Genomic DNA, 21,761 nt, shown 5'->3' on the forward strand with positions numbered 1-21,761 from the left:
CATTTGTAAGAATTACGACAGTTGAAACAGTAGTTTTCTAAACATTGGTATTTATAGGACACATTCCAGGACCGCAAGTTAATTTATTTCGCACTTCTTACGAAGGTTATATTCTGCCTGATTGCAGTGTCCTTAGTCCCCGAGTTCGGATTCTTGTAGTTTCTATAGCAACCGTGGAGTTTACCTCATTATTCTAACGCCTGCCGTTGTATGTGCCATTATAATTCTTACATGGAAGTTCGGCAGCCTGGAGAGCATTTCTGAAATAAAAAGACTAACAATACAATTTATAATTCGGCACAAAGCTCGTGTGGTAATTACATGGAGGCTCACGCAAGTGGCATGTCACCTAAACGTGTTGTGTGCAATTATACACTGAAGCATTTGTATAAGGAAACGTTTATTTGCTGTTTGTCATCTGTTTTTATTTCTACTAATATAAGAAATCATTTCGGTGATTTCTCTCCTTTTGGGTTTTGTGGAAATCGCTGCCCAGCAAAAGCACATCTATTCAGTAGTAGTTCTCACATATAAAGTTAATTTACATTTATCATACCGATGATATTAATTTCCATTTATTAAACTTTATGTAGTTGCATATAAGAGAAGCAGATCAGCATTAGTTTGAATACTTATGGAATGCGTATCTGAACATACACTCTAACTTGAATATCTCTTAATCTCTTCAATAGTTGACATGTGAAAGATTTAGGGTGTTTTTTTTTTCGAATTTATTTGTATATTTTTAATGTTTAGAAAAAGCTACAGCAGGATACACCCTGCTTTTTTTTATTAAAAAATGATACTTTTTTAACTTTTTTTGGATACTTCTTTTTTTGTTAAAAGCTGCTGTGAGCCCGTATTAAGCTATAAAGATTATCTGATTCCTCTATTGCATTTAATTATTTTAAGTGCAAGACGGAACCCGAATTCAACCAAGCATAGTCTTCCGCGTCACATTCCTTTTAATCCAAATGCCATTCTATTAGCAAATAGGCAGCTATTTTTAGAGCAGAAGCCTTGATTTTACAATTAATTCACTCTGAGTAGGATTAGAAACAGCTTCCTTTTATTCTAATCACATTTTCCTAGAAACTGTTCTTTAATTTCTACAGTTTGCAAATTATATCAATAATTTGGCTGATTAGTCTGTTAGCAGTGCTAGATTACGAAAGGCAGCAAATGGCCAGGCTTTTCGTTATGTTGAATAATTTTAAAAATTTTAGTATCATGATAATTTTAATTTAATATTTTTGGAATTAGTATTTACAGTTATTAGAATGAGTGAATCAAGAAGCTCATATAATGCTTTCCAAAGTAAGAACATGCTATATTCGCTTTACAAGTCCATTCACAAGTTTTCCTGGACTTTTGCTGGGCGATATTTATTGAAATTGTATGTGGAATGCTTCTAAAAATTGAGTGATTTCTTTTTCGGTGAGATCATTTGGAATTTCATAAAAATTGCCCAAATACTTTAATTTCCATTGGATACTTGATTTGCAAAATGCTTAGAACTAATGTTAATAATTCTGCATTTGGGGTCACAATGTTTTTAGATTCAGTTGTAATAATTAATGACCTCACTATAAAAGAATGCCCTTTCGAAATGAACCTTTTTTGCGATTGTTACGATCAATTTCCTACTTGATTCGAATGTTTATCTATGCAGTCAGTGTAATAATGGTAATCTAAAGTGTCATTTCTATGTTTTTTTTTTTTTTTTTGCTATAATGAACACGTTCGTCGGATTTTCCAGTCACATAAATATACGCCACTATTTATTATATTTATTTTAGTTTCAGTATGCTCGTAAAATTACTTCTAGGGACATAGCTTCGCTGCTACTGTTGTGAGTCAACTGCTTTTGTTTTCCACTGAGCAACACCGTACAATCGCCGTTAGTGAATACCGGCGATAATAGTATTGTGTTGATATCCACCGATGATTCATGTTTCAGTTAATTTGTGGTAACTAAACAAAGCAAGAGAAGTGAACAAAAATAATGTTTACAATTTCATGGTGAATAACAAGGGAAATTTTCCCTCAAAACTCAGGTTTACACATTTGTGTAGGGACCCAAAATATAGAAGTGAAGGGATTACTGCACCACCAAATACGCCATGCCACGTGGTCTTGAGTATCCTGAAATTCTTAGGCAAGTTTATCATCCTCATTTCTGTGATGCTGTAGTGTTGTCATATTTTGCACATCCGCTACATCTTGGAATCGTTTCCCCTTCAAGGTACTATTCAGCCTTTGGACTGCGTTATTATGGATTCATATAAGGAGATGAATCAGAGTGTAATTTTGTTTTGATTTCCCTACAATATATATATATATATGCCCAGAATATTTTGATCTGCTTTCATATTTGTTATTAAAGTGCTTATCAATATGCATTTATTGATCACTGTATCTGCAAAAAAAGTTCTCCTCTTTACAGAACGAGCTTTCAAAACTGCTAACCGAAGACATCATTGATAAGAAGAATACTCAAAAGCAAAATAGCCAAATCTTTTATCTTTATTTCGACTTTCATTTTTCTTTCGATTCAGGGGAAAGGAAGTTTCCTACAGTGAATAAGCTTCCGGCGAACTACTTTCCTCATAACATATAGTAGGATAAACACACACACACACACACACACACACACGCACACACACACACTTCATAAACCGCCACCCATTCTGTGCTAACGTTTGAGGAAATAAACACTACATAAGTATTCAAAAGATTGTTATAAAATGTAACTATATTTGTAAGTAAACTGGATACCTTATCTTATAGTTGATGGGGAGGGAGAATACTCGGATTCTTTTCTCCCAGGAATCCATATTTGTGAAAGTTCCAGTCATTCCCATTTCTACAATTATATTACTGAATAGCGTCTTTGTGAACGTAAGGTTTAATCTTCTCTATCGATCCAAACTTAAATGCAATCACTCTGTTTAATGAATACAAAAGCAAGCTTGCGAGAGGTTTCAAAGAGAAGCCATATAATCGATGCCATTAAAAAATCTTTATTTATAAAAGCAAATGTGCACTTTTGTCTTTACAGCCACCCTTGAGTCTTCCTTCTTCACACAAAACAGATGGTTTTTTAAAAGACACTCAACACGCAACCGATGCGCCTAACCAACATCACGCTTCGCGTTTCGATTGCCTTCCATTTTCTCCATCTCACTCCCTGCCGCCCTCCTTGCCCAGAAGAGGTCACCGGGATAAAAACTACTTCTCTTCGCCAAAGATATTATGAGGAAACAAACAAGCGGAGATGAAAAAGATAGTAGCTGAGATGAGGAGGGAGGAAAATGTGACTGACATCGATATATTCACGGCAGATAAAAACAGTAGCCAAATAAAGAAGTGTTGTCGATAGAAACCAGTATTAAAGTGAAGTATAAAAAACAATACGGCAAGGAAAAAGAAATTGGAGCTAGATTACCAGTCAAAGAATAAAAAAAAAATCAAATCAGGAAAAATTCCAAATGGAACGAAACTAGTGACCTATAATGTAATGCCTTTGCTAGGTGCGCAGCTCAAGCAAAATATGCTTGCAAGTGCGCAGCTGTGTTAAAGAAAAATAACTTGGGAATCGAGGTATAAGCATGTGAAAATCCCATTTGTATGTGCGTTGAAGCTCTTCTGATATTTTGTTGCTTGTCTGATTAACGTACATTTCTTACGGCACTAGAGTTAGCTCGTATTTAAGAAAGGGTATTTTTTTTCCTATCAAACAACAGTGAAATCATAAAATATTTACATATTACAAATTTAGCGAAATAATGTTGGTTCTTACAAATAACTTCGTTAATGTATCATTTAAATATGGAAAGTTAGTTTGTTATTTGTCGTCTTCATACTCTGTATGGGATGGCGTTGGGAAAGAAAATATTTTCCACTATACTGTATAATAAAAGCATACATTTTTCTCGCCTCTTTCCATACATAAGTTTTAACTTATGTATGGAAAGAGGTAGAATTGTTTTAAATATTAGCGGGATGGGACAAAGTGGTCTAAAACAGTGTAAGGCAAGATTCGTAGACCGAGCGAGCTTTTAATTGGATTAAAGTCGTTGTGGTTGGAAAATCAAAGGTATTCTTGTTGGTTGTCTGCAAACAACAAGCCACTGAAACTGGAGATTATGAATGTTAATTATCATAATTTAGTTGCCAGTAATGGGATACTCGCAGTTAACATTCACCCACTTTGAATCAAAAATGACTGGTGGCAACGCAAATTAGGTTGGTGGAATATGTAAGAAAATCGAAAAACTGGGCTTCCAAACGTCATCAGAAAAGGGCGTAGATGGTTGTATAGGATATATACTACTCTGATGTAAAAAAAAAAAAATGGTGGTTATCGACACAGCTAAAAAGTCACCTCAGTTCACATCAAACAATCTAGTTGGTAACAGACTTAAATGAAATAATAACTTAGCTATGGCGGTTGTGGAGAACTTCCATAATTCAGTTGCAGAGACGTTTTGATGTTTTCCCATCGGCTGGGAGAACCTAGTTTCGATTCTTTTCGGTTAAGCGAGGAAATTCTATAATGACTTTTCTACTTCTCATACCGAGGTAAACAGGCGTTTTTCTTTATGCATAACGATGTAAACACTGGTCAGAAAAAACACACGCGATTTTGATATACTACACCTTCTTTAATGGCGGGTGAGGCAGCAGAGAAATGGCAAACCGACTACATTAAAGGCCAGTAAGTAATTCCCCCCACCACCACAAGAGGAACTGTGGAGGGTTACTAGCTTAAATTAATTCTTCTTAAAAAGGTAAAAGTAAAAAAGCAACTGATTACTTTATCATTGGTCGTATGGGTCCAGATTGTGCTCAGTTTTCATTTTTACATCTAAACAGTGAAGTCAAAAAGTACAGAGCGATACTTTTGTATTCTAAATATGGATTATTCTTGAAATAGCTAGGACATACGGACAGCCTCCATTTCTCAGTCGTTAGCAGCATGTTCTTTAGTGGAAATACCTGAAATTGACTCTATTATGGGATTTTTATCAGCGCTTTTCAGATGAGGTGAAGACAGCTGCCTCCCTTCACACAGAAGCAGGGTTCCGCTTTCAGAAACTCGCCATCCAGCAAAAGACATAAAATTGACAGATAACATAAACCGTGCAGATGGGATGTTAATCCTATCTGCACACTTGGCTCATATGGAACTAACTTACTTGGCGGTGATAGGCCATTAATTGTAACACATTAAGGAGGAAGATGAGATAAGACACATCTTACAGTCCATTTACGCAACTGCCTTGACACTTCTGTATCAGGTAACACGTTGTTTTTTTGTTCAAATCACATAGTTATGAGTATTCGCATTTCTACTTGAATGAACGATACCATATTCATTTAAAGTATTAAAACATTTGGGTGAATAAGAATTAATCTATTCCTGTCTACCCAACCAAGGAAGTAGGAGGAGAATATGGCGACAACATAGCTTTTCAAAGGGTAGATCTTTCGGTAATAGCTTACATTCTGATGAAGGAAATGACTACTATACCATGATGCAAGTGGACGTTTCGAAAGCATTTCACAACAGTAACGTTGGATATAATCTGGTTACATCAGTAAGTGGGTAATAGACAGGAATTAAAATATTGTATAGTAAGTAGAATCCAGGCTATGAGCAGTGTGTCACTGTAGTTGTTGAAAATTGCGGCCGAAGTAACTAAAGCTACTTAGGCCTGTGTATTATGTTTCTAAATTATCTGTGTTATTTTTGGCAGGTTTACCTATTGTACGGGACGAAATCGAGTTTCTGGGGAGAAAAAGCCCTACCACCTCCAATGAAACCGGTTAATCATCTTAAAATGAAAATTGTGTATCGCAAGACTCTGTAATTGAACCGCTTCGCTTTAATTTATACACTATGATATTGAGAATCGTTTGCGGGGGGGGGTGTTTTTTTTATGTTGTGATATCCAAATGTTTTTATGATGCTAAACTATAGAGGACAGTAGTTAATAAATAAGTGATGTCAAGATCTGCAAGATGATTTAAATAAACTGACAATATTATTGCACTATATTGGGTATCAATTTAATGTGGCAAAGCTTAGTTATGCGCTTTGAAATGAAAACAGCACAAGTTGTTTATTACATTGATAGAAAGGAACTGAAAGAAGTTAGGGATTTGGGAATGATATGGACAAATACTTAAAGTTTGGAGAGAAGGGGAGGATGGTATATTGCACTAAATAATATTAATGTTAAACTCAGAAACACATTTCATCTTTTAAGCCTTTTATACAGTCACATGTGGGTTACTCTGCATACAGATTTGGTTGCATTGATTTCCTAGAGATGATTGGCGTAGAGAGGAACTGATGAGAGGAATTTTTAAGTACATGAAAGTAGGGAGAGAATAGACGCTGAGCATTCCATTCACGACCGTCTTTAGTCATAGAAAGTCGAGGGTTCTTTGTCAGTAAATGAGTACGTAAAGGCTAGCTGTTTAATAGAGACATGTGCGTTAGACATATTATATTTTTTGAATAATGGCTTCACACATGTAAGAGAAAATTAAATATAATTTCTTGCTCCTATCTATTTCGCTCAATCTGTCATGAGCTCCTTTCAGAAAGAAGACAGAAAACCAGCATTTAAATTCTGAATACAAGAACGAGTCATACAGCATGTGTATAACATCACGTGTCTCGCTCGCAGCTGTACAGTAGGAAGAAGCACTTATTAGAGTTCAGAGACGTGGGAATAGGTGTCTGATTAATTAATTAGGGTAATTTAAAAATAATAAATAACAATATAAAAATTATAAATAATTAACAGCAATTTCTCAAAACTTAGAAATAGGCATATAGTCTGATTAATATTAGGACGGCGGCATAGGACTTCACAGAACTACTTCAGTTTCTGGATTAAACTAACTCCTCACATACTCGTACTGGCATGAACGTTGAATCTAACAACAATCTTCCCTTTTTGGATACTTTGCTGCATCGGAACTCTGCTGGTAATGTTGAATTTTCTGTTTACAGGAAGCCATCCTTTATATATATATTCATCCATCTTCACATCATTATCCTTCACAGAAAAACAGGTATTATCAAAAGTCTGGTATACCGGTAACGCACAGTTTGTTCTCCTGAGCCTCTTCTATTAGAAGAATTAAATAAAATTAAACTTCTCTATTACTTAATGAATACCTTGATACAGAAAATATTTGATAATTATCATCCTTATTCCTGATTGCAATCTGATGTTGGCAGGATCAGCATACCCTACCCTACCTTAATGGAACATATGAACAAATAGCAAGGACCTTTAGCAGATATATAATATGTATATCGCCTTGAAAAACCAGTCCAATACCTTATCTTTTTATCACCTATCAAAGAAACATTGTTACCTTTATCCTTGCCTGGTGTTTATCAAATGCCCTGTTCTTGTCATAGTTTCTACTTTGGATAGACTGGCGAAGAACATCAAGATTACATAAGAATTTTGGATTCTGAAGGTTCGGGCCTTGCTTCTCATGCCATTCACATTAGACACAGAGTTCACTAGAACCGCACCATGATTCTACACGACAGTAATTTCAAATTTGATCGTCTCTATTTTTAGAATCGTGTGAAGCAAGCCCTGCGCCATCGTTTTAATCTTAATCGGGCAGACTGTGTGCCTATTCCTAAGTTTTGGGAAGTGATTTCTGTTAATTATTTATAATATTTTATATTTCTATTTATTTATTTATTTTTAAATTAATTAATTATATATCTATTCCCACGTCTCTAAATGCTAACAGTGCGTATCCTACTTGATAGCTGCTACCGAGACACGTGATGTTATATGTATGACATACTGTATGACTCATTCTTCAGAATTTAAATATTGTTACCAGTTTTTCTGTCGTCTCCCTGTAAGAAGCTCATGATATATTGAACGAAATATATAGAAGAAATAAATTATATTTAGTTTTCTCTTATATATGTGTGAAGCAGTCATTCAAAAAATATAGTAAATTAATGTTGAATTAATTTTTTTTTTCATATTTACAAGGGAGTTGGGTGCAATAAGTAACCGAAGAGGACGATCGAAACTGAAGCAGAAATAAATTATTCATTGAGCATGAAACCATAATTTAAAGTCTCTCTCTCTCTCTCTCTCTCACACACACACACACACACACACACAGTCTCTCTCTCTCTCTTAATGAAAGAACGTAATACAAGTGATAACTATATGAACTCTTAACACAGAACACTAAAAAGTCGACAACTAAACAAAAATTAATAAACACTCTGTGATAACCAAAATTCATCTCAGAAACATAGCAAGAGTAATATGCACAGATACATAATGACATAATTCACTTAAGACCATGTATTACGTATTACAACGATATTTGAAAAAGAATGAGAAAGAAGAAGACGATGGGGCGGACGACGATAAGCAAAAACGTTTTCAGACTATGTATTAAATTAACTTGAAGTCGTATTACAAGTTCGAGAAGGCTTACTGATAGCTCAGACTAACCACTAATAGAAGACACCTTAAAGGAATATCTGAACAAATTGCAAGCATCCTTCGCAGATATAATTTGTACACTACTTTCAAAGCAGCCCGGAAGCTGTATATTTTACCACCTATCAAAGATACATTATCACATTTATCCTTGCCTGGTATTTATCAAATACCCTGTTATTGAAAGGTACGATTCTGAAAAGCTAAGGAAATGTACCTTTTTATTATATAAAATATTTCTCAAATCAGTTTTAAGTTATGGATCTGGGAGTTGGGTTAGAAATAAAGCACTTGATCAAAGACTAGTGACCATAGATATATGAGAGTTCTGAGAAAAATTAGGGGAATGAACACATGGCATCAATGGCAGAATCATACTAAAAATAAAGATATTAGAAAGGAACTTGACATCATTAGCATTCAAGAATGTGTCAGCAGAGCTAATCTAAGGTGGTTTGGTCACTTTAAACAGAATGGGAGAGGGAAAGTTAGCAAAACAGCTGTTTGATGCCAAGATGGCAGGAAGGATATCTTCCTCTTGATGGATTGATTCAGTCAGAAGTGCCTTAGAAGTATGAAATGTGGCAACATTGGAGTGCTCACAAGTAATAGAGCAATTTGGAGAACAATTGTTGATAGGAAATTAATAATAATGTACACTTAATTATGCAGTGCTGTCATAGTAACCTGAACACCCCTTGGAGGTACATATCAGGAAATTGATGACTTTGATCTTTTTATTATTTGCTGAACGATATGAAGATGGTTTTAAACCCCCTGGTCCGCATATTCCTTAAAATATTTGTTTCTAAAAGTAATCTGATAAATTAACTAAGTTAGCATACTTAGGTTAACATAGCCCTACCTTAAAAAATAACTATTTCTTTCCCAAAGGGATGTATCCAGCATTATTCTAGTGCCAACGTTTTGAAAAAAAAAGTAGTCTTCCAAGTCTCCACTTTTCTGGGGTCTTGGTGAATGCGATGAGAATACAACAGACAACCTCCGTCATTCTCACAGAATCTTTATCAGATAGGAGAGAGAATTTTTTCTAAAAGGATAGAGTAAAAATATACGAATCTAAGTTGTGTGTGATTTACTTTCGACTGGTCTGGCTTACAGGGAATAGTTTTTTCCGTGGAGGAGAAGAATCCTATTCCTGTGCCAGAGATCGACTAACTCAACAGTCTGCTGCAAAGAGGCCTAGAAACATTTCTTCGAGTCGGAGACTGGCTGACCTATATTCTTTCTTCCACTGATCTACCATCATGGAAATTGGCACTTCTACTTATATTTTGTGTGAGCTAAATACTTTGAGCCAGGAGCACGAGGTGCACATAACATGGTGGTTATGCTTAAACATGTTGTAGTGTTTCTATTTTCTTGTAAATTTGCACTGTAAGAGATGGCCTTTTTCTTTCTTTTAGAGAAACTTGTGACTTAGTTTTAAGAATTATTTACACATAAACAGAAGGTAAAGGTAATAATTTAGTATGAGGTCAATATATATTTCAGTCTGAAAATTAGACTATCTTTCGCAAAAAAGAGTTGATACAAGGTAAAATGCAAAAAATGGTCTGTAATTTTCAGAACTGAAATATGTCGCCGCATAATAAATTACATTGTTTTTACGTGTAAATAATTCTTAGGACTTTTTTTTATTCATTTCCTCACCTAGCTTTCTGATAGAGAGCAATGATTTGACTGTAAGAGATCCTCCTGTCTTTACAATCAGCTCGTTTTTATTTACGAAATGTGAGCACTGTATATAAATAGTTGAGTAATGCTTCACATTCATGGCATTAAATCCCGCACAACATATCCCTCACTCGTGGTTATGGATAAAGAATTAATAATGAAAATACTGCCAATAGTGATGAAAGTAAACTCACCATCCTTTCATGGATTTGGGCCCAGTGTTCCGGCCTCATTTCATCTTTTCCTTGATCGTTCCTGACTTCTGTATCCTCCAACTGGGTGGTATCGAAGTATTTTTTGGTAGTCTTGAACTGTCCGTTCTTTCAATATGTTCGATCTACTGAAAGTGAACTACAGACTTGTTATTTTCAAAACATTTCATGTGTTATAGTGTTGCATTTGGACATCAGCTGTAATTCTGAGGCAACAACATTCTGTGATATTTACGGAGAATGAGGGAAATGATACAACAGAATTCAAAAAAAAAATGAAAAGAAATAAAATATATCAGAGCAAAATGGAAAAGTTGATCAAAGCAATCATAAAAAAAAAATGTCAAAACTCATTTGAAAATAAAGAACACATAGATTGGATGAGTTGTACAACGAAGACAATTTAGATCTATGTTATTCTGATTGACAGCGTATGAAGTGGTTTAGTTGAAATCTGTATTTGCTGTAGAAAATTCAGAAAGGAAAAAAAAAAACAGTTCACTGAGGACGAAGCCCTATATAGGTAGCGTTTTCTTAGCATATGTGACGGAACTCAACAAACATTGTCTTTCATTTCATGTGTTTGAAGCTGGGGAAAACGTCCACATTCAGAAGTAAGTTAGGGAATCACGATTGCTCTCTTTCTTGTGCAGAGCTGCTCTCTCAGAAGCCACGTGACCAAGCAAAACCTATCATATTTTACATCGTACTATTTCTGAACCTCATCTGCGGTGGCTGATAAATGTTTAAAGATGTGTGGGTAGTTGAAACGAAATAAACTACCGTTCTTGGATGAATTTTACAAAAAAGCTACTGTACAAGTAAAAACTGATAATTTACACTGTCACATTTATATTCGCATAACGCCAGGAACTGTGTTAAAGTACTGAACACTTTTCTTTATTTAAAAGAAGAAATCATACGAAGACAACATGATTTCGTAATTGAACACACAATCCTTAACAAAGATTCGAAAAAAAATACTTCATAGGATTCTCTTTTGCCTACGAAAAAAGAAGAAATCATACGAAGACAACATGATTTCGTAATTGAACAGATTAAAAAACCTGCGGATACAAACACTACAACAACATTGCTGACATCTTGCGAGAACAAAAATAACTATTTCGACCTACAAAACCAGTTTGACAACTCCCTAGAAAGCAAAGAGCCGTTTGTGAAGTAAAACCTCTCTGAAAAATTTGATTGTCTGACTGATTCCTTGAAATTAGGAAAGGTGAACACATGAATGACATAGAAAAGTATAGAAAACAACAAAAAAAGACTGCAGTTGCACTGCTTCAGATTAAAATCATAATGAACCTGGAAACAACTGCGATTCCAGGTAGAATTTTCCGCGTCAACAGAAGTAGTGAATTATCGAACAGTTCACCTGAAGTAAAAATGGAAGGATGTATGAAAATTGTGATTAGAAATTGTAAAATAACAGGCCTTACATACGTGAAAGGATACATGCTGTTGCTTATGAGCAATTAGTCAGTCCATGCTGGATTTTCTCGTGAAACACATAGGGACAAATAAATTAGGATGCAGTTACACACCCACCTTAAATACATATAATCATTACTTCAGGAAACAAAAATAGTTTTCCAAATTAGTATATTGTTCTTTACAAATTATAATTTTTTTGAAATATCTTTTTGCAAATTTGCACAGGGTTGGCAGCCCATTTGATAAAAGCCAATGCTTGTTTGCCACAATTGCTGTGGGTTCAAATCCCGCAATGGATTGTATAAAGTAAAAAAAAAAAAATTCTCTGAACTAGCTGGAGCTGCCTTTTGACTTCTTAAACTTGTCATTAAAAATAAAATATAAATAAATCTCAATTTTATTTGCAAAATCTTTGCTTAGGATTATAGCTCATTAATATTTTAAAAGATTATTTTTAAGAGCATACCCATTTTTAAAATTATCGCTTTAAAGACTTCAAAGCACGTTTGGTTTACACACACACATGCCACAATGTTCCTTAGAGTTTTTGAGCCCATACACTAAGTCTGAAATGTGATGGTCACTAATTCAAATTGTTTTGAAATGTAACTGTATGCATGTTTCTTGTAAATTTTGAATTATAAATGTAATTGCGATCTAAGTAATCCTGAAGATTTACAAGTATAATAGCAAGAATTTTGACAGTTATATTTAACATAACTCAATATATACATATTTAGTTCTGATTATTGCATTTAATAAAAATTGTTTTGGTGTTGGGGTTTATGATTTTTTTGTCATTTTGTATCAATTTGAAATAACAAGCCTTTATTTCATGTTTTCCTGCTGTTTTGTATAGATGATAAGAGCTAATGAATATATATATATATATATATATATATATATATATGAAAATTTTACAAAGAAAATGCTATACATATACGGCCACTGAATCAGAAACTTCGCAGAAATCAGTGGTTTCCGTATAGGCATGCAACTATCAATACCGATCCTCTTCAATTCCCTTCTCATAGTTCTGTAAGATACTGGTCGGTAACAGCTTGACAGGCTTTCTTAGGACCACAGTTAGGCCTCTTAGACAAGCAAAGTGGGTTATGTTTCCACTGATTAAACACCCGGAATATCTCACCTTTTTAGAAACCAGTCAACACTGCTGTTTTCAAAATCGTGACTCCAGGTAAACGGGCATCATCCACAATAAGCCCTTTATGGAACTCCAAAAGATACTTGGTTTTTCCCATTCTGATCAACACTATTGAGGATTACCGACCAGCAGCATTCTTAAATAGTTGCCTAGGTGACGCACGTGACCAAGTATTTTGCATATAGTTTGCGTAAGTGATGTTTACTTATATCTACATAAATGTTTCTAATTCAGCTGCCGGTCACTAAGCAAGAATGATATATTTGAAGCTTGTTTTTTTCTTGTAACTGACTTTTACTACTAATAAACCCAGTCAAGTAGTTACTTTTTTCCCCTACGGTCACAGTTAAGAATTATTGATTTATTTGCCAAACTGCATATACTTAAAAGTCATTACCTCCGTTTGAACGGAGTTAATAGGATAGCTTTAAATCTGGAGGTATACAGAAATTTTATAAATTGAATTTAAAAACAGTGAAATCAAGCTAATCTTTGCAAGCTATATTTTGGAACTATTATCACTGCAAGCACATTAGATTTTTTTTCTTTTTTATATGATCTACACTGTTTGCCAATTATGTGGTTATAGTCTTTTTTAATAAATTTTCTCTAACAATTATCTAACAATTATATACTGTACTTAGCTTTAAATTTTAACCAGTTATAGAACATTGATATTAACATCACATTGAGCCTTAAAATCTATCTATCATTAAAAATTCTTACCTAATTTAAAAATTATCCCATTGCAACGTTTCGCTACATGTCATCTTGTGGCATGCTGTATGATTTTGTCATCCTTGGACTTGTTGTTGATAGTGATCTTTTATGCATATATCACATAATAACTTCCACAAATAATATCATTTGATATCGTTAAGTATTGAAAAAAATGACCAACTAATGAATAATTATTATTTAATAGCAAATTATGATAAAACTGAGCACAAATAACTAAAGTTTGGTTGAATTATGGAAGAAGCCATCGTTGTTGTTGCTTGAAATTACGTACAAGATGTGAAGTCAGGGTTTAGAGTTGGTGAATTGCGTATATATTCCTGGTTACCTTTTCAACTGAAAATTTTTGATAAAGATTCATCGCATCGCAGAGGGATTCAAACCTAGGTTTTACCAACCAAGGATTAGATGATAAGATGTCCTCGCGATTACGCTGCGGAGGCGAGCACGAGTATATAGCGCTTGCGAATCGAGTTCTGTTCGAATGATCTTTCTGCCCTAGACCTGAAAAGAGATCCGCCTAAATCAGTGTTTATCAACCTGTGGTCCGCAAGCAGACTTAAATTAAATAAATAAATTTATATATTTTAAGTATTCAAACAAAACAAATTAAAATTGAATAAATAAAAATTATTGAAATAAAACAAATAGCGGCCGGATGTTCATTCCATGAATATTCTGTCGCTACAAATTATTGTAGCGGCAGAATGACGAGTATTAAGAGGGGTAAAGTGAACAACAATATGGTTTTATTGCTTCCGCCTTCCCTTGCTGTTTTGTTAGATTCGAAGTAAGCGTGTTATCCACATTTCAACCATTTGCTTGTTGTTTATTGATTTTTATTATTGAAGGTTTTCCTCTTTCAACTCAGTATATCTTCAGAAGTGCTAAGTGATACTTGGACAAAATGTGTTATGAGTTAACCCCAGTATTTATATATTTTTCGGAAACGTATTTAATAATGGAAAAGTGGCTTAGAATTAGGACTTTGAAAAGCAAAGCAAATGAAACAGGTGATGCTAACCCTAATTGTGATATACGTGTTGTAACGGCGAGTAAATCTTATACTATTAAAGTAGAAGAAACAAGAAGTTCAAAGAAAAATACAGTAGGAAATATAACAGTTCATATTTGGAATTCGGGTTTACTTGGTGTGGAGATGAAAGTGAGCAGAAACCTCAATGTATTTTGTGTTATGAAGTGTTGTCGAACGAGTGCATGAAACTTGCGAAACTCCGACGACATTTAGAAACTAAACATTGTGATGTAAAAAATAAGCCAATTAAATTTTTTCAGCGACGCTTAGGGACATTAAATCATGGGAAAGATATAGTGTCGGCCATGCGTTCGATTAATTGCAAGCTACTGGAAGCATCCTATCTCTTAAGTTTGCACATAGCGAAAAGAGGAAAACCTCATTCTATCGGGGAAAATTTAGTACTTCCAGCTATAAAAGATTTGCTAAAAACTATGTTTGGCAACAAGTTACTGAAAGATGTTGATTTGATTCCTATTTCAAATGTCACTGTCGGTCGCAGAATTAATGATATGGCAGGTGACGTAGAATCTCAGTTAATCGAAAGAGTTAAGAAGAGTCCTTATTATGCGTCGCAAATAGACGAAACTACTGATGTTACAAATGATACGCAGTTAATATGTTACGCTAAGATATGCGCATGATAACAACATTCATGACGATATTCTGTTTTGTAGAACTTTGTCATCCCGAACAATTGGAGAAAAATATTTCACACTCTCAATAATTACATAATACACAAAGGGATCCGGTGGGAAAAAATGCATGGGCTTCTGTTCGGATGGAGCTCGCGCCCTTACAGCAGACATAGCGGGGTTGTTTCTAAGGTCAAGGAAGTAACTCTGGATATGAAATGGGTACTGTCACCAGAATTTAAAACTGTGCTATATAACGCTGTAAAGCTAGTTAATTTTATTAAGGCTTGATCGTTAAATAACAGGTTATTTTCAGTAGTCGGCGATGAAACGGGCAGTGAATATATACAACTTTTGCTTCATTCTGAAATTCACTGGCTTTCCAGGGGCAAAGTACTAACAAGCTCATTTCAGTTAAGGCACGAAGCTTTATTGTTCGTAATTCTGATTTTTCAGCACTCCTTGTTGACGAAGCGCAGCTTTCAGCACGATTCTATCTTTCAGGCATTTTTTCTAAATTAAATGAACTAAATCACTCCCTTTAGGGCAATTCTTCAACGGTTCTTGATGCCTACGACAAAATAAGGGCATTCGATTATGGATTAGTAATGTAAAAGAACAGACAATTTGCACCTTTTCCAACATTGGAATCCTTTGTAGTGGAAAATGATCTTTTTGTTGATTCTGAGTTTCTGAAAAGGGTTTGTGACCACCTCAAAACTCTGCAACAGAATTTTGAAACATATTTTTCGAATAACTTTTATAAGAAATTTCTGTGGATTCGTGATCCATTTCAGGCTTACATTCACGAGAACCACCTTTCGTTATCGAAAAAAAGAAGTTAATTGAGCTTTCAAGTGAGAGTGGACTTAAAATGCATTTCCGTGATCTTGGTTTGGCTCGATTCTGGATCTCGTCTTCAGTGAGAAGTGAATTTCCCGAATTATCTGAAGAAGCATTGAAAATCGTCATGCAGTTTTCTACAACTTATCTTTGTGAGAAAAGATTTTCATCGCTCCTTCAGATAAAAACAAAATACATAAATCGTCTTAGTGTGTGTGTGCCGCTCTTCGACTGAAGTTGACCAATATTGAGCCAGATATCCAGCAACTCTGCAAAGGCCGCAACCATCTCATTAAAAGTAAGTAGTAACATAATTATATCATATTATTAATTTGTTTAATAAAAATTAAAACTTTGTTAAATGATGATACACTTTTAATCGTTTACTTCCAATTTAATTAATTGTTTTCATATGTATCCAAAACATGCTTTTACATTTACAGTTATAAATGGCACAGTTTTTCCCAAATGTTGGTAATCCCCATATAGGTTTTAAAAAAAAATTGCATAACTTAGTGGTCCGTAGAATTGTTTTAGGCATTTTACTGGTCATTTGGCTTAGAAAGGTTGAGAAACGTTTGCCTGAATGTTTCTAAACGGAACTCATCGGATAGTAACTGATGTAATCGGAGGTGTCTCATGAAATTATTCCTATAAATTGGAGCGAATGGAATTAAATCGTAGAAATTCTGCACATACATTCGTCACTCACCAGGTCATGACAGCATAATCCGTGGTAGAGAAACGAATTAATTAGAGAATACCTCATTAGTATGTATAATTGAAATTTTAGTTAATGCTGCTGTTATTACGAGTAACTGACTAACAAGCTATTAAAATGACTGGGAGAGGGGGGGTGTGACTAGCTAAAAAAAACTGACGTTCCTATAATCATGAATTTGGCATAATGTTATCTACTTGCTAATTTAAGTTGTCGGTTTCATATATTTGGAAAATGAGGTGTAACAGGGAAAGTTCCTCCCTAGATTAAATCATCGTCTTCCATTCCCATAAAAATAGATAAATAGTCGGTCCATTGGATAAAAGTTTCTAGCTATGCCAATTGATAATTGTGTGTGGAATATATGGAAATGATTTTGCTAGGGTTACAAATCGCCACTTTAGACAGACAGTGACATGTTTGGTCTTCCCCAGGTCAAATTCATTAGAAAATAGTGACCAGATTTAGTGTACCTCACCTTCACTTTTGGTAATAGTTGCTCATTTTCAGTTCAGTTCGAAAGAGAGAATTTTTCTCCAGCTTGTTATCACTCTTGAATTCTCTCCCAGACTGCGTTGTAGTTAACATTGAAGTTCAGTATTCAGACTGTCATCGAACTTTACCTAACCGATGTTTTTTTTTTTTTAATTTTGTTTTTATAGCAACAGAAGACGAAAGGAAAGAGGAAGCCGCAGTCCACGCCCAGCTCACCTTCACGCAGCCGAGAGCTGCAATGCACCTGCATGACAGCCGAGAACCTGCACAGAGCCCGCAACGGTCGGGTTCGTTACACCGGTGCAGCCACATTACCACGAGTTCAACCACGCTCCGTAGACGACTACAAAATATCCTACGACAGAACTCGTCTTTCGGCTCACCCTTCAAGTATGTCTGTGTACGACAATGTTGGAGCATCATCATTGCGACGGGGAACCACCACGGCAAGTGTTCACGGCCACGGGAAGCAAATCAAAAGCGAGACATTGGCCAAGTCACCAGCCCAAACGGGAGAGGGTCGACGCTCGAGTTTAGTCCGCTCCGAGCAGGCACGCGCTCAATATGCCCAGTCGGCCCGCAAGGAGCAGGCCAAGAGTGTGGACTGCACCTTGATGACGTCAGACCGGAAGGATACTCTGCAGCCAGAAGAACTCCATCCACACTCTAGGAACAAGAGTAAAAGCTCGGACGATGTCTTCGAACAGTCTCAAGTTGGCGACCTTTCTGCACTGAGTCTCGACAGCAATACCCTCAAACGGATGCTCCACCCCCTGCCTTCTAACTCTGTTCACAGTTCTCCGGAGCGGGAAATTCACAGTGTCATTATGAAAGCGCGGGAACTGCGAAAAACGGAAAGTGAAGAGTCACGTGACAGTGGTTTGCCTTTGCCGCGTTCAGAGACTGCTCACTCCAGTATTGGAATCAGCAGGAATAGACAAAACAGATCTGAAACTGGTCGACGCCGCAGTCTCGAACGAAGCATGTGCCTGGATCTGACGGATGCCGATCAGTCTCCTCCGTCTGACCACTTTCTCTACGACAACTTCTGCTACGCTACCACACCTAGTTCGAGCAACGAGAACAGCGACGCCCCCTACCTCAGCTCTGACGAAGGCCCAGGCCATCATGCACCTGCTCATACCCCTAGTTCACCAACCAGTCGTCTCTTGTTGGAGTATGAAATGCACCTACGGAATGCCCTGGCGCGTGGTTTGGATGCCGAAAGCTATAGTCTGCACACCTTCGAGGCCTTGCTCAGTCAAAGTATGGAGAATGTGGGTAAGTACACATATATAGCGAGGAAAATCGTTTCTTTTTTGATTTATCGTTTACAGTGTTGCTCTATTAGGTTGATTTCAGGAATGAAACGATCGCTTCAGGAATGGTGTATAATGTCTTGAATAGGGAAATTGTATTTCGGTAACGAAGAGGGAAAAAATAATCGTTATTACCATTTATACAGTTATCATTTCTTTATCATTGACAGGGATTGCAACTGATGGTGCTCTTTACTTATCTCCTGAGGGGAAAAATTCATTTTCAAGGATGTCATATTAAATGCTCAATAAACAACAAATAATTTATCTCATACTTGCTTCATTTTAATTGGTAAGAAACCATTTTCAGAATCAGAATTAAATAGCTTCAGGATCCCTGCAAGTATGGTTTTATTTGAATAAATTTCAAACATTACCTTAAAAGTGCAGTGATTCAAATAAAAGTACAGACCAATGAACTAAACTATTTGGTTGTCTTCTTATCGCATGAGATTATTTGAACATTTTTTCATAGTTATGTTTGCTTTGTTTTTCTCAATTTCGTCCAAATATAATCTTTAGTACCACAAATATATAAATTCAAATCCCATCATGGCCTTAACGTTCGAATTTTAAGTTAGGTTTGTAGAATTTGTGGGTCTTGTTCTGTAAAACATTATGCTCTTCAAAGGATTTTACTCATTAGAAAATTATTAATCTAAAATAAGTGGAGTCTGATTCGATCCCATTTTTGATAGATGAATATTATGAGTCCACTCCGTTACTGTATTCAAACTTAAATGACTGTCCGCTTTTATAGGCTGTATATATATCACTAACAAAATCATAATGACTTTTCAACTTGAAGGTGAAATAGCCGTAAAGTTTTTTGTCCTATAATATACTTCTCTCGTTGTCTAACTTGCTTCGGCAGTAATTTCATTCAACTCAGTCCTTCGGATCAATGGTTACAGATGAAGGATCACAAAGGTTGAATTTGGTATTTTCAATCTCTTTTACCTGAAGGAATTAGATTACACAATTTAAGAGAAAATTGACAATTTGATTATAATGGAATGCAGAAGTTATTCATAATTCCTTCAGTGTTTCGTATCTTAAATCAGGTCGTGAATGCTTTCATGTAAGCTAATGTGGAAATATCCTCAGCAGTTCTCAAGTTGCTATCACCGAAGAGAAAAGAAAATGTATGGCAAATTTGGTACTGACAAAAAAAATACGTGAAAAAACCATTGGGAATAATAACCAATTAAAGAAGAGTAGGGGGGAATCTGGAAAGTTCTGATAAACATCTAGACATAATGAAATTAAAGCAACTGACAAGCAGCCACAAGAAAGAACATGCTAGTAGCAGAGTTATGAAGGTAACTTATGTTCTTCTATTCTTGTATCCTCGTATGTTCTTTCTTCTGGTTGCCTGTTTACTTTAATATCATTTTTGTTCTAGGTGTTTATCAGAACTTTCCATATCTCCTTCGTAGTACGTTTCACACTCATTGAACAGTTCCACCAAAGAAAACCAGATATAAAAACTTGTAATTTTAAAAACTCAATCTAGGAAGACAGGATAGGGTATACCAGACTAGTTAAGGACGAATTCCATTGTTTTGAACTACGAAATATGTCAATTAAAGCATTGTCATCGCTTCCTATTCAAACGTTTTCCTCATAGTTGGCACTCCCTTGTCGAATAATTTGCATCTCGAATTTTTAATTAGTACCCTTCTAGTGACTATTCAGCCAATTCTGCCATCAATCAACGGAAAGCTCAGTTTTCATTTAATCACTGCATTGTTTATATCCTTTGTGCATCGTGTTGGTCCCGATATTCTGGCCGCTGCCTTTTCGATAATCATTATTTTGAAAATGTGGATATGTAGGTCTCTTAATATAACTGCTTACCGTTCATATCCTTCTGTTAGAATGGGATAGAATTGGATCATTGACTACATGCCATGCATTTAAATTATAAATAAGATAGTTATCCCTTCTTATGAAAATCAGAGCTCCACTATTTAGCACTGTTTGCTAAACCGTAACAAGTTTGTGTGGTATTCACTCTTCCTATTGTTGAGTTCATCCATTAATTAAATCGAATTTTAATCAAATAAATTACATACATATATATGCAATTTAATTATACATACAATTTATATAATACATATATTTATATAATACATACAATTTAATATAATTACATACAATTTAAGAGATAATACTACAATTTTTAACACGTAGTTCAATTCATATTCCAATTTATCTCATACTTTGTCCAATGAGCAGGTCATATAGTACAACAGTTCGTGTGTTATTAGTAGTAATAACGATTTTTGTAATAGTTTACAATCAATTATAGTTCAGTTACACAGGATAGATTACACGATTATCTATCTATATAATTTTTTCAGTACGGAATGCTAGGAAAATATCTTATTTAAATTGCATAAATATTACTGGCTGTTCTGTGGAAAAAAAGAATTAAAGAATCTGGTCTAGCACAACACAGTATTACCACTACCCATAATATCCAGTGGGATAGAGCTATTCTCATTCATAGATGCAGGTTCAAATATGAACGCCTCTTTAAAGAAAGTTGTGAAGCTTTTTTACACCGACCGAATTTAAATCAAAATGATTACCTCCCTTTCTCTCTCTCTCTCTCTCTCTCGAAGATCTGGGAGACTTTTATTTTATGTAATCATTAAAAAACTAATTATCTTAAATATTAATTATTTATTAATTTCTTTCATTTCCTATCTCGCGACAACATTGTATTTTAATAGGTGATCCACCGAATGTTAGTTACTTGTATTCTATTCCTATCTATTTGTAACACTGAAGATGTAGTATTAGTTTTAGTACAAAATATCTACCTTATTTATTAATTAAAGTTATTATTGTGGACTTACATGTTGTTTTTAATAATCATTAATTAACAGTCTTGTTAGATTATTGAAAATTCCATTATTACTT

At 35.0% G+C, this 21,761-nt stretch overlaps 1 protein-coding gene across 6 annotated transcripts in view; it reads left to right on the forward strand.

The window, feature by feature from the left end:
• Positions 1–21,761, forward strand: part of LOC150094189 (protein still life, isoform SIF type 1-like) — an 881,056-nt gene that overhangs the window by 121,577 nt on the left and 737,718 nt on the right. For all 6 annotated transcript variants that reach the window (XM_090412285.1, XM_090412284.1, XM_090412288.1 and 3 more), the window contains exon 6: positions 17,679–18,792. In XM_090412285.1, coding sequence (XP_090268411.1) covers positions 17,679–18,792 — 1,114 coding nt within the window. The remainder of the gene's footprint in view (positions 1–17,678; positions 18,793–21,761) is intronic.

The sequence above is a fragment of the Typopeltis vanoorti genome, chromosome 22 (genome assembly GCF_054136105.1).
Source record: "Typopeltis vanoorti isolate ZY-2024b chromosome 22, IOZ_Tvanoo_1.0, whole genome shotgun sequence".
Classification (NCBI taxonomy): domain Eukaryota; kingdom Metazoa; phylum Arthropoda; class Arachnida; order Uropygi; family Thelyphonidae; genus Typopeltis; species Typopeltis vanoorti.